This window comes from Thunnus thynnus, chromosome 7, assembly GCF_963924715.1.
Source record: "Thunnus thynnus chromosome 7, fThuThy2.1, whole genome shotgun sequence".
NCBI lineage: Eukaryota > Metazoa > Chordata > Actinopteri > Scombriformes > Scombridae > Thunnus > Thunnus thynnus.
The window spans coordinates 21,734,083-21,752,234 of record NC_089523.1 but is presented as its reverse complement, the minus strand read 5'-3'; the positions used below and the strand labels follow the sequence as shown (position 1 = coordinate 21,752,234).

At 38.5% G+C, this 18,152-nt stretch overlaps 1 protein-coding gene across 2 annotated transcripts in view; it reads left to right on the top strand.

Annotated features, from left to right (window-relative positions):
- The first annotated feature begins 4,029 nt into the window (after positions 1-4,029).
- The window catches only part of dhx36 (DEAH (Asp-Glu-Ala-His) box polypeptide 36), a 28,252-nt gene continuing 14,129 nt past the window's right edge, over positions 4,030-18,152 (top strand). The window contains exons 1-11 of one of the 2 annotated variants that reach the window (XM_067594935.1): positions 4,030-4,624; positions 8,883-9,040; positions 9,220-9,333; positions 9,510-9,723; positions 10,801-10,839; positions 11,074-11,244; positions 11,444-11,523; positions 15,667-15,741; positions 16,582-16,748; positions 16,898-16,979; positions 17,087-17,227. In XM_067594935.1, the coding sequence (XP_067451036.1) occupies positions 4,373-4,624; positions 8,883-9,040; positions 9,220-9,333; positions 9,510-9,723; positions 10,801-10,839; positions 11,074-11,244; positions 11,444-11,523; positions 15,667-15,741; positions 16,582-16,748; positions 16,898-16,979; positions 17,087-17,227 (1,493 nt within the window). In that variant the 5' untranslated portion in view covers positions 4,030-4,372. The remainder of the gene's footprint in view (positions 4,625-8,882; positions 9,041-9,219; positions 9,334-9,509; positions 9,724-10,800; positions 10,840-11,073; positions 11,245-11,443; positions 11,524-15,666; positions 15,742-16,581; positions 16,749-16,897; positions 16,980-17,086; positions 17,228-18,152) is intronic. The other variant, XM_067594934.1, reaches the window with a different exon arrangement.

Sequence of the window (18,152 nt, the reverse complement as noted above, 5' to 3'; positions counted from 1 at the left end):
ATCTTGGTTAAATGATTCATTACAGTCAGAGATTATTTGTTTACATCACAGGTAGCCCTGAGGTTATGACAACAAGGTGTACAGAAGAATCAGCACCACGGCTGAGAGGAATAAGGGGAGGGGGCACATATGAAACAGTCCTCTCTCCCCTTATATCCTTTTGTTTTCACAACCTCTCTAACTCTCAAGTGGCTCTCTCATATTTTTCTCCCACCTCACACATATCAATTTAATTCTATGCCTTTTTTTCTTTTTATTTTCCTCTCTTCCTTCTCCACTATTTTCCCGCTTTGCTTACTGTCTGGCTCCAATTCATTTTCAATTCTTCACCCATTCCTCTCAGAGCAGCCGAGTGAGATATTGATAGTGATCACACATTTCAAAATAATGACACAGATAAAAGAAAGTATTGGTGGCTGAGGAGAAATGCTGTGAGTCACCCACAGTGCAAGCAAACAAAGTTTAGTTGATCATGGGTGATTTCTTTTTATTTTTCATACTGAGCCCTGCTCAAAGACAAGACTGAATATATTTCTGTCAAAATTTTACCTTTTTAAAAACAAAGCCAGATGTGATGTGAGAAAGCTGATGAAAACAAACTCTTCAACAAATTACTGACTGAAACAAAATTTCACATAAATTAAATAAATAGAGATTATCTTTCACACAAAGAGACAGTAAATAATTCAATTTATCCAGATGAATACATTTTCTGATCTCCGGAAATGATTTTCTTCCATTGTATCTATGTTGTTGCCTGTGTGTGAAGCTGGATTTCCTTAATTACAAAATGTGGATAAGGCTATGAAAATGGACACACTGTGCAACTGTTCACTTCACTGATTATAAAATGAGGCGTATCATATTCTCATCTGTATCATTGCCATGATGACAACACAGCAGGAGAGGGTATGAAAAGAAGTTCATTTAAAAGTGGTGATGCATAATAGGTCATGACAGGGACACAGAGCTTGGAGGGATGGATCTACTCTGCAAGCTATCATAAGCATCATGCACAAACCACATGAATGACTGATTCGCACCTTTCATCTCTCTTTCTATTCTCTCCCATGTGCTTCATGGCACTAATTGCATGTATGTAGTTTTTTTTTTTTGATTTTGTAAGACAAAGACAGAGGGAGAGAGGGGAGTAGAAGACAGAGAGAAATGCAACAAACACATCTTTTACTCATTTAATATTCCAGCTAATTTAAAACTAGAGACTGTTGAGTATAATCCAATTAGATATGTTGCTGAAAATGTGAACATCCAAAAACAAACAGAGTCAATGAAGGGTAAAGAAAAGAAATGAGAGCACACTGTAATTGCCAACCACCACAAAATTCTCAAATAAGAACAAAGCAGAACCAATTATTGATTGAAAATGATCTCTTAACTGTTAATTGCTTCTCGCTAACTTCAGCATTGACTTGTTGTTTTCAGACATGTTGTTATTGTCTAATTGTTACTGTCATTAATACATCATGATATCATGGTTTTATGAATTTTCAGAGGGTGATAGATCACTATAATCATCAAACTGTATATGGATAGATAAATTAGTATCACATTTTACAACAGAGAAAAAGCTGCAGAGTTTTTATAAATGTGAGGAAATTGCTTTGAAACTGCTGATAGATGATATTCACCACAATGCCCATAATACAGCAGAGCCAGAAGCCCTTGAGATGATACGGTCTATAGCAGTCAGGGTAGATCTTTTTCATTTAGCTGTAACCTTTAAGGCCCAGACAACCAGACAACGGGTCATTCACTGATGCTCCATGGAGCTGTGAGCAGGATGAACTAGTTACATTGACAGCACCGACTGTCTCTGTGCATATGTTTGTCAAACTGGAGGTTTTGCCTGAGGACTTTTAAAAGTTCATGTTTTTTTTGTTTGTTTTTATTTCTCCTATGCTTGCTTCCTAAAGGTCTCCAAGGTCAAGACGAGAGTCGGACTTTTAATTATAAGTAGGATTAGAGTTTGAAGGGTAATGTCATGGGTAGGGTCTGGGGAATGAATAGTTGGAGGTTCTTCTGTTTGATTAACTTTGTACAGAAATCCAACAGACACTAGAATACAGCAGCATAACATACATACATGTCATGTCATGTCATGTCATGTTATGTTATGTTATGTAACATACATAACATAATTTGTTTCACTTCAAACACAGGAGGTAACTTGTAAAATCTCCATTATGTAAATAATATTTTGCAAGCAACACCACATTGTCTACAAGATATTCAATATTTTTTGTCAAAAAAGCAAATTACTATTCCAGAGTCACTTTTTAATTTTTATGGTTTTGGGCACAACAATAATTAATATTTTGAAAGAAAAAGAATCAGCTTTGCAAAATATACGTTTATAAGCTCAATATCAAACCTCTTATTAAGGAGGTATATTGTTACTGCTTTTAAAACTGACTTTTTAAAAAATAAGGTCAACAAATGACTTCTAACTCACTCTAATGACATTTTTATTGCACTGTCTGTCATTAAGGCTATAGTTATGTATGCATTTTGTGGAACAAGCACAGGGGTGTATTCCGGAAAGCGGATTTAATGAAAACTCTGAGTTTGTTAACCATGAGATGAGAGAAACTCTGGGTTTTCAGTTTCAGAAAGAGAGTAACTTAAACTCTGGGTCATTTACCATGGTAACTGACTCTGTGAATCTAACCTGCTCGCTGGCAGGTTTTCTTCATCAAACCCTGAGTTTCTCTCTGTCTCCTCCCGCTTACAGAGCCAGACACGCTGTTTAATTTCCTCATTCATTCAGTCAATATCAAAGCGCGTATCGAAGCACATTCATTAGCGCAGGGTTACTGTAGGCTATGTCAGAATCAAAATCCTGGTTGGATATCAAGGACTGTCTAAAGTTACCGCTTTTATGCATATCAGTCATTTCTTTGAACAGCGGTTATTGCTCTCACATTCAAATATTTCACAGCGTGAATTCACTCTCAACTCAGAATAAAACCTCTGCATGTCCTTCCATTAAAACACTGTGCACACAAGACAGCCGTCAGTCTGTGAGACAGCTCCTGCACTGAAATTAATTGCACATAATATGCAATCTCAGTTTAAATCTAAAAAGTCGGTATGAAGCTTTAGACATGTGGGATCAATGAATAACTATCTCTATTATTCATGATGTGATTGGTCGCACTGATGGAACATAATTTCTATAATATTGGAGATTATATGTTGAAATTTCTGAGTGAGCTGGATCGAGCAGCATCGCTGAGTCCTGTTATGCCAAGATACAAATAGAAGTCTGAAATTTTAAAATCTACTGCAGGCTATTTTAACCTAGATGTCTTTTCAAGTGCAATTACCCAAACACATTGTTACTGGATCAGACTGTGAGCTTACAGTCATATCTCTATGTGTTTGATCTCTCTCTATATATTTTAAAATCTTTAACTATATTTTTCATCTTCAGTCGCTGCCTGTGTGTTTTGCCCCTGTCATATTAAAGCTGAACAAATATATTTGAAATGTACTCTAGGTTATAGCCTGATACACAGTCAGATTCTGCTTTATCACTCATTAAGGAAATGTAAGTTTGGTAAATAATGAATTAATGGACAACACTGAATAAAACCTCATTGTGTTAACTTATTGACACTTGTCACATGTGCACAGTCCACATACACATGCATTAATATCTCTACAGCCACTGGATTAAAATAGGCCTAGATGCTCTGCCTTTTATTTACCTGTTGCCATGGTAATAGGTTGTTTACATCAACATCAATGTAAAAACCACAACATGTACTGACAATATTACAGTCTGTATTCGCTAAACATTATAACAACATCCTTAAAAAGATTTTAAGGTTTCTCACATGACATCAAGAGTGTATTTATTGTGTTGTATGGATTGCATGGATCATGGATGTATTATAAGAGCTCTTATTACACACCCATGGCATGGATGTGTGTATTGTGGAGACTTGAATGTGGATAACCAATCACAGACCATGACGTCAGTTTCCAGAGACTGAAAGTGCTGACATCGATACTGTGCGACATGCCGGATGGAAACGAGCATTAGAACTGTTAGCCTACATCTTGACAGCAGCATCTCATTGTTGTTGCTGTTTTACGGGTGAATTATCGGGACAGCATTTGAAAATTTATATGTAGTTGTTGAGAAATGAACTGTCGGTAACGTTCACTTCGTAGCTGTAGCGTCATATGCGCTAACTCCGGTCTCTGCTCCACAAATTCATCCAACAGCTACAAGCTAAAGTAACGTTTAGCGAATAGACTCCAACAAATCGTTATTTGCTGATAAACGGATATTCTGACATAATTGTATAATTTCGTGCTACCGCCACTTGTTTCTGACGGCGGTATGAGTTATGGATATGGTGGTGGAGGTGGGAGAAGAGGCAGAAGAGGAGGTCGAGGAGGGTATAGAGATGGTAGCAGAGAAAGATGGGACAGAGGAGGAGGTGGGTCGAGAGGACACAGCTCCAACTTTGACCAGGACCAAGGAGGTGGTGGACAACGGGACCGTCCTCCGCCCCACCTGAAGGGCCGTGAGATTGGTCTGTGGTACGCAAAATACGGAGCCGTGAGGAGGAAACAGGCTGACCGGAGATCAGTAAGCACCGTTATGTTTTCATGCTCTTGCACATGACTGTCTGTGACTGCAGGTTGTCTGCGAGTCTGTCTGTGACTGCATAAGAAACTATTTAGAGCCTTCAGCATGCACAAAATAAGGTGACCGTCAACTTTAATTCGAGTAAGCCAAGATTCACTTTATCAGTAAAATTTCCACCCATAAAAAAACATTCCACATACATAAAAGACAGGGTAAGACAGCTACAAGAAACAAGAAACATATCTAAGAACATAATAATAAAACATACAGTAAAAAAGACAGAAAAAACATGCACTGGTGTTTAGTAGATAAAAAAAGGGTGCTACAACTGGAAAATAGTCCATCATCAGTATATAAGTAAAAATAAATCTGTTGGTTTTTATATTGATTTCGTCCTAATTTCATCTACTGCAATTTACTTAAGTTGGGATAAAAGAGTTTTTAAATCTGTTCAATCGACAGTGTGGTACTGGCAGTAGCTGGTACTCAGTGTGTAACGTTAGAACATGGGTGGGTCGGTTTTTATCTTGTTGGCTTGCCTCAGAACTGAACATAGATATACTGCAGGGATGGATGCTGTCTTACACCTAATATCTTCCATGCACTCTGCATGAGTTGGACTAGTTTGGACTTCAGCTGCACAGAGAGGTTACCAAAACAAGCTGTGATGTCGTATCTAATTAGGCTCTCAAGACCGCCTGATAAAAGACTACCAAAAACTTCTGATCAACATCACGAACTGAGTCGCTGCAAGAAGTGCAGACGTTAAGATAGTCCGATACAAAGACCGTCAATATGCATGCTCCAGGTTAGCAAGCTATTAATAAAAAACACCCAGATGAGTATGAGAGGGACCTGTGAGATGGTTTCATCGTGGATGACAACAGGCCTGTGCTCACCCACTCCTCTAGGGTCAAAGACTATCTCCTCTGTCTTTTTAACATTCAAGACCAGGCTCTGAAAAGTTGCTGTCCTTCCTCATTAAACCTAAAAGATGGCAGTATCATCTGAGAATTTAATGATTTAGTTATTAGGCTTACAGCTTCTACACTCATTAGTGTATAAAGTAAAAAGGACAGGTGAACTAACACACCCTGGGGGGCCCTGTGTTCAAGGTTCAGGGTACTGAAAGAATACCATTAACACTGACCTGTTTTTTACAGTTGGTCAAAAACGAGTGGTACCGCCTAATAATGAGAGGGTGGTTATTCAGCTCATCTAGCTTCATAACTAATAGATGTGGCTGTACAGTATTAAATGCTGAACTAAAATCTACAAATAAAAGACATACATAAGTACACATACATACCTTTAGTGCTTAGATATGAAATGCATCATGGTTTTGACAGCATCATCTGTACCTCTGTTACACCTGTAAGCAAACTGAGAAGGATCTAGTGAACAGTTGACTAATGATGATAATGATTTTCTCAAAACGTTTCATAACTACAGAAGTAAAAGCAACTGGTCGACAGTCGTTATTTTCCTTACAGCATGCTTTTTTAGGAACAGGGATAGAAATTTTCCAGATGGAAAGAACAGTATTTAAAGACTTCTGGTAAATGGGGCACCACCTGTGCTATCTCTTCACTGTATGAATTCAGCAGTAACCCAGAGATGCCATCTGGACCAGAGGCCTTCCTGGGGCAGGTGTGTGAGAACAGTCTCTTTACTGCATGCTGATCGATGATGATTTTTGGACAGTCAGATGCAGGTCATATATCTAGAGCCACTTTTTGCTCTTGCGAGAAATAAGCTGTTTCAAACCTTGTATAAAAGTCATTTAGTTCATTGGCCTTAACATCCTTGTTTAAAAAACCAAGAGACTTTTTAGCTGGGACCATGTTCATCATAGATTTCATAGAATCCCACAATTTTTTGCTGTTCATTGAAGAGCAGTGAGTTTCAAATTTCTCCTTCACTTTCCTCCCGGCCGTCCTTAAATTATGATTAAGTTCTCTCTGAATATTCCTCATTTCCACAAGGTCCACACTCTTAAATGAATTTTTTTTCTGAACTGTGCACTTTTTAATTTCTTTGGAAATATAGAGTTTGTTGTTTTGGTTCATGGTTATTTTTTTCTGAGTTAGGACATTGTCTCTGCAAAGTTTAATATAGCCTACAGCAGTGTCTGTTGCCTCCTCTAAGTCCAAGCTGTGAAAGAGACCCCAGTCGGTGAAAGAAGAAAAGCAACCTTTCAGAGTTTCAATTGCCTCATCGTCCCAGACATGTACCATTTTTACTTGTGGTTTACTGCTTTTAAGCAGGAATTAAATGAACAACATTATGGTCAGAGTTGGGGTTTAGCCTTGGCTGTGTAAGTGTCTTTAATGTTGCCATAATATTTATCAAGAATTATGTTTCTGTGAGTCTTACAGCCCACATATTGCTTAAATCCAGGTAGTGTGGCTTCAAGCTTGTGAAGGTTAAAATCACCAACAATAAAACAAGGTGCTTCTGCAGTGCATCGCAATTGTCTGTGCACAGTCCTTAATTAAGATGGCTGCCTTTGCAGTGTTTCCACTCAGTGGGATATAAACAGAACATAATAAAATATTCCCAAATTCATTGGGGAGATAAAAGGGTCTGAGACTTAGAAATGCTTGCTCATTGTCGGAGGTGCAAATGGACTCCCTCAGTGTAAATTGGGAGCACCACTTTTGGTTGACAAAGACACAGATGCCTCCTCCCCTGCTCTTGCCTGAGGTGTCACTCCTGTCAGAGTGCACCATAGAGAAGTCTTCCAGGGCAACGGGTGAGTTGTGCACATCCCCCTGTAGCCAGGTTTCAGTGAATACAAGCAGGCACAAATCTCAATACTTGTGTTGGACTCTGGCGTTGACTCGTAATTCATCAGCTTTGCTCTTCAGGGAGCGCACATTGCAGAGAATCATGGAAGGTCGAGGTGGTCTGTTTGCTCTTCAACATAGTTGCTGTGTCACCCTTCCACACTTCCCTCTCTTCCTCGGTTGTACCTAATTGCTTGAGGTCAGGGCCCACAGTTTTCTCGGTAGTTGGGGAGCAGGTGACTGGCCTCGGGTGTAGCATAGAAGCACACCCGAGTACTTTCAAAAAGACCATCATCACATTCTCAATAGGTTAAACTTGTCAAGTATAAAAAAGCTGAACCATTTAGCACAAACAAAACACTAATGAGACAGCAGCATGGCAGCTTGGGTCGCAACAGAGCAGCGCAACCGGAAAGTGTATTGTAACCCTTTCCGAAGTTACAAGCCGACATGGGGTCAGCTAGCTATAATAAAAACTTTGCAAAGTTTGGGCCATAGTTGCATTTTCCTCAATATGGAAATGTTTCAGAGTGCAAAGTCTTCCGCATGTGTAAAGACTGTGTGAACAACGCTGCATACAGAACAGTGCACCTTCACCATCATGCTGGATACACTGCAAGAAATTCCCCATCTTCTAATAAAAAGTGTTGATGATCACCGAAGGTAACCTTTTCAGGAGCAGGGAAAACAACTTCCATGATTGCTTGGTCATGCATCGCATGTTTCCCCCTCAAAATGGTTAAGTAGAGGTAGTAAGCCAGTTTCAAAGCAGATCCTGAAGCATCTTATGATAAATTTGGTGGATAAACAATGGCCTGAACAATAGACACACTTCTCCTTAATGTAAGCTTGTCAACTTTGACGAATAAAACTGTTTACATTTCAATGATGTTATCAGGGGTTTTCTTTAGGGCTGCAACTAACCTTTATTTTCATTATCGATTAATCTGTTGATTATCTTCTCGGTTTATTGATAAGTTGTTTGGTCTATGAAATGTCAGAAAATGGTGAGAAATGTCCATCACTGTTTCCCAAAGCCCAACATGCAAACTGAAATATCATGTTTTGTCCTCACCAACAGTCTACAACCCAAAGATATTCAGTTCACAATCATAGAGGAATAATGGAACCAGAAAAATTTTAAAATTACTCAAAGTGATTAATCGATTATCTAAATAGTTGGCCATTCATTTTCTGTTGATTAAAAAATAAGCAAACATAAAGTAAGCAAACTTCTTTATGTAGCTAATCAGAAATTACAAAGTGGTCAAGGAAGTAATTCCTCAGCTGTCACTAAAATACAAAAAAAAATACCAAACTTGGATTTATGAAATTTTCAGATGACAGCAGCAATGTGTGGGATAAAATGAAATTTAGAGACATTGCCTCAAAGCAAGCCTTGGTATCACATTAAGTCAGGCACTTGAGCTAAATATCAGGTTACAGCTAAACTCCATATCTCTGTGCAGCGAGCGGTGGTCCAGATGGATGAGGCCAGAGAGCAGCAGATTACCAAGCTGCTTAACTCTGTCCAGAATGACCAGCCTGGTCCGGAGAGAGATGGCAGGGATTCAAGAGCCTCTACATCTGACAACTGGCACACAGCTGCAAACAGAAGTGGTCATTGGTGAGAAGGGCTTGCATAGCTTTTCCTTTTAAAACTTGGTGTACTGTGTAATTTCAACTGTACAATAAAGAAAAGCCAGATAGGAATTAAAGTGCTTAGAGTGTCTATTTCACTAGAGATGTGTTTGCTGACACAGATTTGACTTAATTAATGGATACATCTATGGTCCATGTATACAGTTACTTTGATGGGGAGCTACCTGAAGAAGAGAAACATAAGATCAAGATCAAATCTGAGGATGAAGAGGAAGATATTAATGCAGAGCAGAAGAAAGCAACTCATAAATCACAACGGTAACTATGCCAGCAAACCAGATGCATGCCAAAACCAACTTGACCTGCTCCGAAAATACAGTCTTTGGATTTTTCTCTATGCCAATAACGCAGAACAACCAGTATTGTCTGGTGAACAACTACATTGTGGATATTTACACTGTTTACTGATCTTCTCCTTTATTGTTTTCTATTAGTTACTCCTCTCAGGCTAAAGATGAGACCCCTGACAATTGGGATGAAGATGAGGAGCAGGAGCAGGAGCAGGAGGAGGAGAAAGATAAACTGAGAATGAAAGACAAGGATCTGGAGTTCTTATTTCAGGAGGTTGTCAGAGACAGTTCACTGGATGACTGCTTAAAGAGAGATCAGCAGAGGATGAAATCAGATCCAAAGTACAAAGAAATGCTGGTGAGTATAATTAGTGACATCCATTTTGACACAGTCAGCAGCAAAAGCTGTTGAAGGGAGCATCCTGGAGGTTTTCTGGGCTTGCTTAAGTAGTGTCTTGGTCGCATTGCTATGACAGTTTATGTTGAATTTAGTTTATAATGTGCCTGCTAATATCAAAATGTCCACTGGGCTAGATGCTCATCCTTGATTTTCTACCTACTGATATTTTTTTATATTAAGGTGATATGATCAAAATATAGCAATCTCTGTTTGAAAATTAGGTCATTAAGGCGTACACATATCAGCTTTAATAAAAATACAACAATACTATAATTAAAAGGTCAGACATTTACAGGTTAAAAAATGTTTACCTTTACAGATCTAATAATTCTCCATCCACATTTCTGCACACCTTAAATCTTTCATTAACATCCCTAACAATAGCTAAAAAGGTTATTCTTCTTAACTGGAGAAACTTTCCATAAATTACAACTAACCACAATTCATTTCAGAAGTCTTGGTCTCCTTTTCTGGAATTCATTAATAACTGATTTCTTCCACCTTTCCTACCAGCCACAAAACAATTACTCATGCCTTCGGTATGACAATATTTTATTCACAAGCTTCCGTGAAGTACAATGTGCAAGCAATCTGTTGTACTTTAACATTTACATTTTTGTTTTTTCTCTTTCATATATCTATGGTTTAAATCCTGCTCATTAAATAAATAAAAAGGAATAAAAAGTTATGTTTTAGTACAACACCCTACTACAGAATTATGCTGGGTAATATGGTGGATTAATATCTTGGTAATCATAGGACTATTATGCTATTCTTTTAATATGCAGTTTTGTCACTGTGACGTCACAGTATTGCAATATTATCATGTCTTATGATTCCTGTGAGTGTGTGCTAAATTATGGGTTTAATTAATTAATGCCAAACCACTTCACAGAATCTGTGATTATTAGAATTTCACAAGAGCTGTTTGGGTGTGCAACTGTTCCCATTATCAAGTTATTAAGATTAAGAACATTCTCTTTTGATGTTTTTTTTTTTCAGTGTTAACTTTTGTTTGTTCATTCTTGTTTTCAGAAATTCAGGGAAAAATTACCATCTTATGGGAAGAAAGAGGTACGTTTTTGATCCCACATATGTAAATTCTGCCCTTCTCAAAATGAATTGCAAAATTTCTGCTAAAAATGATGTCTTATTATAATTCCATGCTGTGCCTTTATTTTGTCATGTACAAGTCTGAAATCCTTAATTACTCTTGTTCAAGTTTGAAGCCTTATTTTCCCTGCCATCACCCCTTTTTCCCATAATCCCTGCACTGTCTCACATCTGGTTCCATCCTTCCATCCTCAGGAACTGGTGCAGCTGATCAACTCTAACCGTGTCCTGGTCGTGAGCGGGGAGACGGGCTGCGGAAAGACCACCCAGGTTACTCAGTTCATCCTAGACGACCATATCAACCGTGGCATGGGCTCGATGTGCCGAGTGGTTTGCACGCAGCCTCGTAGGATCAGTGCCATCTCGGTATGCGCTCTCTAGTTTTTTAGATCTGACTGTGTTGGAGTATGTGTGGGTGTGTGCATACTGAGGGTGGATGTGGAGTTGAAATCGTGGAGATGCAATGCATTTGTCTTTTCTTCCACCAGTCATGTAGATTAGATGGTTATTTTTTCATGGTGCTGACTGTGCTCTTAAACGCCTGTATATGTGTGCCTCCTCACAGGTAGCAGAACGTGTAGCAGCAGAGAGGGCAGAAAGTGTCGGGAACGGAAATTCTTGTGGTTACCAAATCCGCCTGCAGAGGTAAGGAAGTATTTTTATGCATAACGTATGTTTATGCATAAAATGCAGGAACTGTATGTTTAAGCACCAACATAAATACCCTACAATTTTGAATGACTGGCAATTTAAAAGGTAACATGAGACTTTCCGAAGAGTTGATTCACGATTGTTTTTGGGTTGCTCATGGCTTCTTTTTTGTGAAAGGAAGGGGCTGCTGGTTCTCCACAGCTTGGTTCTTTTCCCTCTATAGCTGAAACAATAGGCTAATTAGTTGATGGTCAGAAAATCAGTCTGCAAATATTTTGATAATCAATTAATGGTGTAAAACTATTTATTCATTGAATTCATTGAACAGAAAATGTGCTATATTGTGATATGTATCATAATCGGGATATGAAATGACCTATATCGGGATATGAGATTTTGGTCATATCCCACAGCCCTAATTTGATGACATCACCTTGGACTTTAGGAAATTGCAATGGGCATTTTTTTCTATTTTCTGACATTTAATAGACCAAATGATTAATCAGTTGAAGAAAAAATGGAAGATCAATCAGTTATGAGGACAATTCTTTATTGCATCTTTATTTAAGATGATGATTTATGATTCTCTCTCTACTGTAGTGGTTCCAGACCTCTGAATTGCTGCCAATGTCTCAGATTTTTGTTACTCATTTATAAAGGTCTGACGTTGCTTTCCTCTGTTGCTTTGTCTGCGCTTGGATAAACAACTCAGCCAATCAGAGCCTGTGTAGGATGGTGACATTGGTGACGTTATCTAGCTTTCTAAGACATATACGGACAGATTTAAGTGTTGTGTATGTTTCATAGCAAAAAGCATGAATAGTCTGTTTCATTCCCTCAAAGTCCTGCTTTAAACTTGATTTGGCGGCCTATAGATTTTCTTGGTCCAGATGTCCCTGAGGATTATGTTAAATTCTTGGTCTTCAGAAAAAAACTAGATGTAACTCCTAATGTGTACTCTTCTTGGGTATTTATACACATGAAGTCACGTCATCAAACTACAAAGGCCTGATCCACATATTGAGATTGTGCACTGTGTCTTATTTCATTTTCTTGATGGATGGGCTTAATTGAGATGCATATGGGAAATACATGTAATGAATAATTACCGCAGGAAATGAGTTGTTTTGATGGACAAGAAATATTAGAATTAGTAGATGGGAATCATCTGAGACCATGCACACAGAAAGACACGGACAAAGCTAAAGGAAAAATCCCTTGAGCAGACTTGCGGACTGAGTCAGAGGAAAGTTACAGGAGACGAAAAGCTTCAGCAATCAGAGGTGAATTATATTCAGCAGAGTACAAAGTATAAGATAGATGCAGTATAGGGGGAAAAGAGGCAATTCGGAAATGACATGAAGGGAGACTGATACAGAGGATCAGAAGTAAAAAGATGGACAAAGAAAATGATTACTGACTGTCAAAGAAATGGGACAAATAACAGTCTTCCAGTCCGTGAATTTAAATCAAATTTTCCACATTTTATTCCACATATCTTTTTATCTGGTGCTATTTTTTCTTTAGTTGCATGTCGCAATTTGCTGAAGTTTTGAGTCATAGCTCTCATTAAGGGAGAAAAACAATATACAGCCTATGTTTGTCTCAAAGAACTTAAATAAAGTCAATTTAGAAAGGCATCTTTTTGAGCTTTATTCATACTGCGGTGCTGTCAGTGCCCACTGTCACTGTCACTGATAAAGACCATGGGTATATGCAAAAACTGGCAATTTGTAACTCAAGCTTTGTTCAGCTTCTATTGATGCTCCAGCACCCCCACATAGAAACTAATAAAAAAAAAAGTACACACTACTGCACTCTTGAAAAACCAGAGCTCCGGCTCTTTATTTTTCCTCCAGTCTCTTAGTGGGGAGTCAACTTCTTTTAAAAACAGTCTGGATTCATTTTGGCTAGAACACATTTAATCTAGTCTTTGCTTACTTCATTCGTTACATTTGTAGGGAACCAGACTTATTAGTCTTCACAACTCAGTCAGTGTACTGAATTAAATGTTTTCTCTCTGGTGCTGTTAAAGTGTAAATGATGAGTGGTTATAATAAACACAAAGTAGAAAACAGTTTTGGAGTAAATTACATTAATCTGATTCATAATAATCTTTCTCAGCTATGAGATTTGAAAACTGCCGCAAACAACCAGAGATGACTGATAACGTCTGTTACCTTTTTGATGATAGTAACCCTATTTCAGCTGGTTGCCAGTGAAATTCAGAATTGATGTAGTTGATTGATGATCACTGATTAATACTGTGCTGGAAAAACAACTCCATGCTTTCTGTGTGTTGACTGGAAACCTTTTTGGAAATGTGCACCATTAAAACACAATATCAACTGACATGATAAGAGCCTTAAAAGATCACAGTTCACAGTTTTTCAAGTCTGTCTTAAAACAATAGTCAGGTGACCAAATGAACAGTGACACATGTTTTTCTTGCTCTAATCATTCCTCTTGTTCATACTGGTCATTAAGAGATCCCTTCATAATGCACTTTAAATGTAAGTGATGAGGTACAAAATCCACAGCCCTCCTTCCACAAAAGTCTATTTGAAAGTTTATTTGAAGCTAATATGAGGCTTGTCCAAATCAGTCAAATCAAGTCAATATATTTCAAAGCTACTGTTTTTAGTGCCAAAGTTCTCCTTTTTGTTACGATCCTTCCCTCGCAAATGAGCAGGAAAACACTGTCCATTGAGACACAAAGTAGACGTTTACTAAAATGACTGTAACATTGAAAGATATTGACATGATTTGACTGATTCGGTTAGTTGAAGCTTCATATTAGCTTCAAATAATTTTTTAAATATTAAATAATTTTTGCTCAAAATGAGGACTGTGGATTTTGGCCCCCATCACTTACATTGTAAGTTCAATTGAAGGGGTTCTTCTATTGGTCAGTATGAACAGGAGGAATGATAACAGTGAGCAAAACCTGTTTCAGTGTTCATATGGGCACCTGACTGTTGTTTAAAGACAGGCTTGAAAAATTGTGAACCGGTCGTGCTTTATTACCTGACCTTGAGACCCCTGTCATGAAGAGGATCCCTGTGTGAAAATGTAGTTTTAAGCCCTTCATTATTTTTGTTTTGTGACTACGTGTTGCATATTCCAAAATTATTTAGCCTTTTAATCAAACTACTGCACAGCAATCGTGCTGCAAGGTGATGTTCCAGCGTGGCCTCATTACTGTTGAACAAACTGACTAATTTATTGTGTAATATCTTTTGATTCTATTATAAACATAATCACATTTTTGTTTTAAGATTAATTGCTTTTATCACTCTGTTATTGTTGATTGTCATCTTTTTCATTTACAGTATATGTTGTTGTACCATTGCTGCCGTTTAGCTGCAATCTGCTTATCAGTGAGGCTTAATTTGGTCCATAGTTTACGTGTTACTGTGTCGTGTTTTGATTCTATAATTATGTTTTTTCATGTTGTGAAATATTCTATAACCATGTTTTGATGAGTGCTTCATAAAACATTATTTCATTGTTATTAGTGTTGTTTTTGCCTGAAATGAGTTGTTGGAAATATCACACTTGCATCAGTTATGCAACAAAGCCTTTAATGTGGTTCAGTAGTCAGTGAAATACATTTTTCAGGCGCACCATAAAAGAGGCTTGAAATGAGAAGTTATCTCACAATTACTGATCATTTGATAAACTTTTCGGAACTGACTAATACTTATGCAAAGTATGATGTAAAGCCAGTGTAGACACAAGTGCCTATTACGACAAATTACAGTACTTATTGGATGGCATTTTCTGTATAAGCAACATTTCATAGCAGCATCCGTCTTAGCTTTATGTGCGTATCTTTGTACAGGGTGAGCATCAAGATCTTGCTGCTATGAAATAATGTTTGTTTGTGCAGTCAACTTAAAAAGAAGAAAATGACTGGAATACAGAAATGGAAAAGGAGAGTGGAGATACAGGACAGAAATACAAAAAAGACAATGGAGGCTGTTACAATCACATACATATATGTAGGAAAATTAACAGAGAAAGCAGAGCCTCATTATGGCAACTGTTCCCTTGACTTTATACTCCGTCTTGATTTGTGTCATTTGGGAAATGTAAAGTCTCTTTCTTTTTTTTTTTTCTCCCCTTACTTTTCAGCCGGTTACCACGGAGACAAGGTTCGGTCCTGTACTGTACAACAGGCATAATTCTTCAGTGGCTTCGCTCAGACCCGTGAGTCTCCCCCCCCACCCCTCCCCATCCCTGCTTCCTCATCTTCATCCTCATCACATCTTCTTCCAGTGTTTTCTTCTTCTGCTTTTCCTCTCTGTGTGTCTGCTCCAGCTGTCCTTCCTCTACTCTCTTATTCCCTCTGTGTCACTCCGCTTTATCCCCATTGATTTGTGGTTGACTCTACTGTCTGTAGAAGAAGCATTAGTATGGGTCCCCATTCTCATAGGCAGAGAAAATCAAGACACACACACACGCAGCTTCTGTTGACTCATCCCTGCATGCTCATCCTTGCATTCTGAGTGTCTTCAGAAAAACCACGGAGGCTAAGTGAGAGTGCCAGCTTTTCTTGTTGTCTGGCTTCATACTCATCCAGAATTGGCACGACTAGTGAGTCATTTTAGGACTACGGTAGACTGACAAAATGCTGCAACTTTTTGGCATTAACTTATGTTTACACAGCAGCTGGCTTACAAGATGACAGTCTGTATGGACTGCAGCTACAGTATGTCTATGCCATCTATGTCAGTTTACGTATGACTGCTCTGTCCAGCCATCACATTAGTAATGCATTAACCCATTCAGGCCGGAGACCCAGTTAACTCATTTATTATTAAAGACCAGTGCTGCTCAGATGAGCACAAAATTTAGTGTTAAATTCAAGTTGAAATGCCAATGATAACAGACTTAACTACAAGGGAATGTGTATACAAAATAAACAAACAACAGCATTTCTTGTTGCTCCAGTTTTAAGCCAAGACATAGCTATAACATTATTTGCTTTACTCTCTGTATGCATGTTCTGTCTTGTTAACTTTGTCTTATGTTCTGTCTCCCCATCAGATTGCTGTCCAGTGTCAGCCATTTGGTTTTAGATGAGATCCACGAGAGAAGCCTGCAATCTGATGTTTTGCTGGTCATCGTGAAGGACCTGCTCAACCGCCGAGACGACCTCAAAGTCGTCCTCATGAGTGCCACACTCAACGCAGAGAAGTTCTCTAAATATTTTGGTATACACCTTAGTAATGACAAGCCAAATTTTTCTTAGCGAATACGTTATGTTGCACATTATGTATCGTAAGAAGACCAAATCATTCCTGTTGGATTAATTGTTTTTCTCCTTATTCCCAACCCCTTCCGTTGTGTCAAAATCCTTTAGACAAGTGTCCAATGATCCACATCCCCGGCTTGACTTTCCCAGTGCAAGAGTTCCTGCTTGAGGATGTTGTGGAGATGACCAGGTAGAACAGCACTGCTCCCAATACACATAAATATACACTAATTCAGATGGAACCTATACCATCCTACTCTGGGGTATTATATAAGCTGGTTGATGTCTTTCTGCTAGGTATTGTCCCCAGAATCAGGACCGTCGCCCCTCCTGGAAAAGAGGCTTTTGGCAGGGACGTAACTCCAGACCTGAGAAGGAGGAGAAAGAGGCTGAATACAAGGAGAGCTGGCCTTGTTATGCACGCACACTACAGGGCAGGTGAGTTGGAAAAAACAGCAGGATAGTAAAATTGGCAGAGTAATTGCCAGGTTGATAGATGTGTTGTTTAGGTGGGATGTTTTGGCTGTTTGACAATGTCATAAAAAGAAGAAAACTGCCTTTTCTATGTGGATTTGAACTTTAAGTTGAAACCAGAGCATGTTAAAAGCTGTATACTCTGATCCGCTAGCAGTTTACGGAGCAGGGTGATTGGTTGTGAACACCTTACCCTTTGATAGTTGTCTCTTAAACACTGATTTATACATCTGCATTTAAGTGTTGCACCTACAGCATAGGTGGCTGCAGTGTCTCCTCACATATGTAAAAGACAAAATTGTAGCGTATGTGCTCCTCTTCAAAAATGTATCTATAGATAGACGTTACACAGGCTACACAAACACTGTAAGATCTGCTTTTGCCCCTTTTAACTCCACAAAACTTTGTAGTGTTGCTTTCCTGTCAGTAAGTGCCTAAGCATTTTCAAGGAGACCAGCTCATCTTGAGATGTCATCCTCTTTTCAATAATGCTCTCCTTCATTAAGCACAGATATTTGCAGTACAGTCCCTCTCTTCTTTGCCATAGTTATTACTGCTCTGTAAATGCATTCAGGCTCAACACTACCTGAGTACACAACACCACAATCTTGTTAAATGAAAGCACTACAACAGTTGATGGGGAGAGCTCTTGGCAGAGCTATAGATCACTTCCCACGCTGTATTTGCCCACACTGCCTTCCTACGCTTTATGCAGGTGGAGTAACTCCTTGATGCCCGAGTGAAATTCAGGCTTCACTAACAAATGTGAAATCAAATATGACTTAAACTAGTTTACTAGCAAAGTAGGACTACATCCAGTACAGTAGGAACTCTTTAAGTGTGCTTAAATATGCTTTATCAGTGTCAGTTCTACATACTGACAGTTTGC